This window comes from Sinocyclocheilus grahami, unplaced genomic scaffold (genome assembly GCF_001515645.1).
Source record: "Sinocyclocheilus grahami isolate Dianchi unplaced genomic scaffold, SAMN03320097.WGS_v1.1 scaffold4529.1, whole genome shotgun sequence".
Taxonomy (NCBI): domain Eukaryota; kingdom Metazoa; phylum Chordata; class Actinopteri; order Cypriniformes; family Cyprinidae; genus Sinocyclocheilus; species Sinocyclocheilus grahami.
In genome coordinates this window covers 1-5,544 of record NW_015509447.1, presented here as the reverse complement: position 1 = coordinate 5,544, position 5,544 = coordinate 1, and the positions used below count along the sequence as shown (strand labels likewise).

The 5,544-nt window shown below is 39.3% G+C and overlaps 1 protein-coding gene across 1 annotated transcript; it reads right to left on the bottom strand.

The window, feature by feature from the left end:
• Positions 1–12: 12 nt before the first annotated feature.
• LOC107576878 (sacsin-like) lies at positions 13–5,537 on the bottom strand (the record flags this gene model as incomplete). Its single annotated transcript, XM_016262997.1, has 1 exon — positions 13–5,537. A coding segment is annotated over one exon (4,800 nt), but the record flags the coding sequence as incomplete, so codon positions are not given.
• Between the last annotated feature and the right edge of the window lie 7 nt (positions 5,538–5,544).

Genomic DNA, 5,544 nt, shown 5'->3' with positions numbered 1-5,544 from the left:
CATTACGTAAAGGACAGGCAGTACGCCTGCTGTAATTATGTACAGGATGTGTGTAATAAGTTATTATTGGGACAGCAGAAAACGACAAATACTTTTGGCATGGTTTTTGCAGTGGCATGGAGGAAACCAGATGCTGCTCAAAATGAAGCTTCATTTCTTGATCAAACAGAAAGGGGAACAACATGAGACACTATTCATGTAATATTTTATATTGCAGTAGGCTCAAGAAGTGGTTTTGCTGCAAGGATTGTAAAGCACATACAGCATCTGTATCGCAGGATGGTTGTGTGACTGTTAGTGTTCGATTTTTGCAGTTTTGTCATTTAGTGAATATTTGGTTGAAACACCTTTTGACTTCTGTTAATATTTCTTAATAAAAACCATGCATTTAAATGACTGACATTGAAAATGTTTAATTCTAAAGTTATGTTTAATGCACATCTTGCAGACAATTTTATCCAAAGAAACTTACATTGCATTTAAGGTAAACATTTTATTTCATTCAATCCCTGGGAATTGAACCAATGACCCTGGCACTGCTAATGCCATGCTCTACTGTTTGCTACAAGAAATGTCCAGTATCGAATAATAAAAAAGTTGCATTTAATATTAAGCAAAAGGATAACTAGATTGACAATTATGAAAACATGATAATAAAGGTTTAAGAATTTCCAGTATGCATGCTAGCAGTACTAAACAGATACAGATATGGAACATTAGTATAGTTTCAACATATTTCAAGAGACGTAGTCTTCTATTTTTTTTAAAAGCTTTGTTGCAATATCCAATGCCATTCTGGCATTATTAACACCAAATTGCTTGTTTGGAATGTGAGGAAATTGGTGATAGTTCGGATATTGAGTTTTTTTGCCATCAACACCAAGTTCAGTCAGTTGCCTCACAGTGCTTGGTAAAGAAGCCAACTGTGAGCTAAAATGGGATACCTGTTGAGCAAGGCTAGTTATTGAGCAGTTGTTGGGATGGTGTCCACTTTCCCTGTACATCGCTGCTATCAGGGCTTTTTCCACAGCCTGATGCACTTTAAACAGACACCACTCTGAGTTTTCTCCTCCAGTGTCATTGTGAGCTGCTCTGATGTCACATTGAGCCTGTTCATACCAGCGTTTTGCCTCCCCTCTGTTTGGCCTTGGAGTTTCTCTGTGGTATGACCAGAAGTTATAGTGCCTTCTAGAATAGTTCTGATAAAACCTCTCGCGTCCCCTCCTGTGGCTTCGGGCCTCTGTGTTCCACGTATCATAGAAATCTCGAAAGTCTCTCCAATTTGAGGATGTGCTCTGTGCAGTTTTCCCTTGTTGTAGTTCCTCAATTCTGTTTTGCAGGTATTTAAATGCCTCTGTGGCAAGTGTTTCTTTGCCAGGGTTCTTGTCTGGATGCCAGCGGAGGTAGAGACGTTTAAGGGCTTTTTGCTTGTCCTCGCTTGTCATTTTCCAGATTTCGTTTAAGCTTTGGTCAATTTCTCTTTTGATCTCTTCTAATGTCTCAGGAAAGACTGTTTTGGGTGGAGGTCTAGATGTCAAAAGACGTTCTATATCTGTGCAAGTGGACCCTTTCGACATAGTTGCCTTTTCCCTTTTAAATTGGTAAAGGTCAAGAGAGCTTACTTCAATGAAGTCATCATTGCCAACTTGAATTTTATATCTGGCAGGAAATTGTCTTGCTTGTCCCAGTGGATCATCCACTCGCTCGATAACAATGGCATAGAAATATTCACCGGAATCGTCCTTGCTGAAGCCAACATACTCTCCACTTTCAAAGTTGTTGAGGAAGTTCATATCAAGGCAGTCATGCCATTCTTTAGGTATATGACATCCAGGTTTCGGTAAGGAACCGTGTCCTTCCTCCTTGTGGCCACTGCTATGAATGCCATATTTTGCTAAGGTTTTCTCAACATCCTCCATGTTGTCACACAGCAAAAGTTGTCCAAGGACTAGAAGGCTCGAGGTGGGCAGACAGTTCTTTAGAAGAGCATTGATTTCTTTCGTAAGACACATATTAACTTCATTTACTACTTTGTGTGCCATGTCATCGTTGTGTTTTAAGTAGAAACTGCATCCATTTTGCTGTTTTTTCACATAAACATCTGTTTCAGCCTTACTACCCTCAAGTGGCTCCAGGTTTAACAGAAGCTCAGTTTGAAGAGTTTTGCAACAGATAATTTGAATTTTAGAAAAGATTTCTTCACACTTTTCTGCAGCTTCAGACTGTGAAACACTGCCTTTGCTCTCTTCTCTGATTAGACAGACTAGTCCATAAAGAAATGCAGCAGAAGACAAGTGCTTGTCAAACCAGCCACCAAATTCACACTCCCCTTCATATTCACAATATTGGACACTTGTTCCCTCCAGGTTTTCAGAAATTACATCCGAGAGAAATTTGGGGCGAACATGCTCAGGAAGGAACTGCAACAATGTTTGATGTTCATAGTGATCATTTCCAAGATGGCAACAATTAAATTTTTCCAGCAGTTTCAGCTTGGTTTCCAAAGGTCCCTCGAGTCTTGCAGCCTGAAAGAAGGTGTCATTGAAAAACAAAGTGCAGGAATCATATATTTTCCCATCTGTTGATGGGAGATAAAGTTGGTTGTTTGGGAAAAAAATAGTTTTGTTCTGTTCCTTTTTCAGCAGGCAAAACAGCTGTTCTACAACACGCTTCACAGTTTTCTGCTGATTTGCTTGAAGGCTGTCTTTGTCAGAGCTATCAGAATAGATTTCTTGAAGAACAGTGCTATATTGTTCGATGGTAGGACTTTCCTCTACACCAATTTTTTTGAAGAAGTCTTCAAATTTCATATACTTTGAGGGAATGTTGTACAAGTAAGGCCTAAACTCAAAAGCATCATGTAGCACAAGTGCTGTCTTTTTGGCCTTCACAAGTGTCGTCTCATTTTCCACCAAAATAATGGGGAGGTCTGAGAACAGAGAAGCGTCAAAATTGATTGATTGTAGGTAGGCGTATGATTTGCTAAATACGTTTTTTCTTGTCTCCAACAATCTGTCTGTGTGGCATGGAGACCTACAGATGTTTTTCAGATTAGCAGCTATTTTTTCAGGGGGTGGAGTTTCCAAGGCTCCAGCATCTTTCATTTTCTTCATGTGATGTGGAGAGCAGTATTCTAAGGGCAGGATTGGCATAGATGTCCATATCATATATTGGTGTTCACCGTCTCTGCCAATAAGTGATCCACTGATTGCAACAACCTCCCTGTCTTGAGCAAAGGCCTTGTGATAATCACAAAGCTCTTGCTGAATTTGCACTGGGAAGATGAATTTAATGTTAGCAACTCTGCTCAGTAAATCAGACTTTTTATCATTACTCTTTGATAAAACAGTCTTAAACAGGAGTTGTGATCTTTTTTTAAGAACACCTAAAGAAATGTTGCCTCTAGTTTCAGATTCAATTTGTTTTGCAAACTGAATGATTTCCTCATCAGACACTTCATGTTTCAATCCAAGGTCCTTTAAGAGATGAAGTGCTTCAGTACGTTTATCTTGGAAAATCTTCCAAAACATTTCTGGCACAAATCTCTCTTTTGGAAGCATTTCCCTGTAAAGGTGTACACTGTCATCATAGAAGTATGAAGCCACCTGAAGAGAGCCTTGGATGTCTCGAATAAATCTGACCTCTTTCAATGCAGAAACAATCCTGTGATCCACTGGTCCAAGTTCCACTAACAACCGTAGTAAATCAAGAAGCTTGTCCTCTTTCATCATGTGCACAGAGGGAAGAATAAACTGTACACAGAACTCCAAATCATCCAGAATCTGAATTTTTAGACATTCTGCCAATTCGATGTTCACCACGGTGTGCTTCAGGAAGATACTTTCACATCCATCGACATGGTACAAATTTGGAAAGTCATTCTGATGCTTAGAATTCAGAATGAATACCACTCTGTGTAAATCAATCCTTTCCCGTTTTCCAGATATTGACTCAAACAGGGGCAAGGACTTGAGCATCGACACATATTGACTCTTGTTATTGGAATCTCTGATCCCATGCTGTAAGAAGCGCTGAAGATCTATACATTCATCTTTTGATAGCTCCTCAAACTGTGAATGTGCTACATGATAAACCTGCCCCAAAACAGCACTGCTGTCTCCTGTTTGCAGGAGTTCTGGATTCATATTGAGACGGAACTCAAGACTGAGATCAGTGAAAAAGACAAGGTCTATTTTCATGAACCCCAGTTTTATGAGAATGGATGCTACTTTTTCATTTTCATACTGAATCACTTTTGATATGTTCTTCATTGTTTGTAAGAAACGTGTGTTATTTTGACTGGGGCAGATTACTGGTAAGATAGGACTGTCGTCAAAGTGCTTTTTTATCTCACTGAAGACATTCAGTTTTCCATTTTGGTAACTTTTCTCTTGATCATCAAAGAAAGTCCACAATGTTTTCAGCCATTTGATTGTCTCTGTATCTGCTTTGTAGAGCTGACACCTTTGATCAGGCAATGACTGCCTGAGCAGTATACTGATTTCTGGTTTCAAATACGTTGCTGCTATGTCAATTGTTATGCCCTTAATAAACTTTCCGTCATGCAGAATTTGGACATGATTTCTGTTGACAACCATATCTGCAAACATCTCCTGATGTCCTTGGAAAAGACTGTTAAATCTTGATATCAGCTTTGGGGATTTAGAATCAAAGACTCTTAACATCTGATCTTCTGTGAGGAGAAGAGGAAGCCCACTGAGGTCATGGACATTTTTTTCATTGACATTTTTCAAGCAGAATCTCAAAAGTTTTGAGCATCTTGTTTTGTTTTTGATTTGTGTCTGGTTGATGGGCAAAGGCAAACTACTAGTTGTCTGGGAAGGATCATTCAGTGATCTTTGCTTCAAGAAATTCATCACTGTTGAAGGACTGATTTCTGCCACATTCACACCAGCCAATTTGAAGTTGTCTTTTATTTCATGCATTTTCCAAGAGCATGGCACTAATTTCATCCCAGTGTCATCTAATATTTCGAAAATTCCATCATGCTCCTCAGTTGTAACATATGGACAATTTTCTGAATGTGGTTCAGACACACTGCACCAGGTAACTGTGTATTTGTGTATTTTTGTATCTTGTAAAAGATGTGATGACTCAACAGGAACCGAGTGTGCCGTGGGTATGACAGGAAGGTCACGTTGGTTGATTGATCTATAGACCTCATGAATCATCTCATGCCAGACTTTGTCTACTTCTTTGGAAATGCATGGAAAGTATTTAAGGCAAGAAGACTCAAGCTCTATCTTGAGGAATGCAAGAGCAGTAGGTGTATCTTTCTTCATGGCTGAACAAAGACGTAACAGGAGGTCAGCATAGAGTGGTGAAATTATGTTTTTTTTCAGTAACTGATTCCACTCAGTCTTCACACTATCACCATCCTCTTTCCACAAGTCCCTTCTAGAAGAATCTACTTCAAAATTTGCATTCACATGGACTGGTAAACCAGTTTGTCCAGGTAAAGGCAAAGAACAAAATGCCCTACCAGTAAATGTGTGGTTAAATGAGCTGCTCCAACATGCAGCC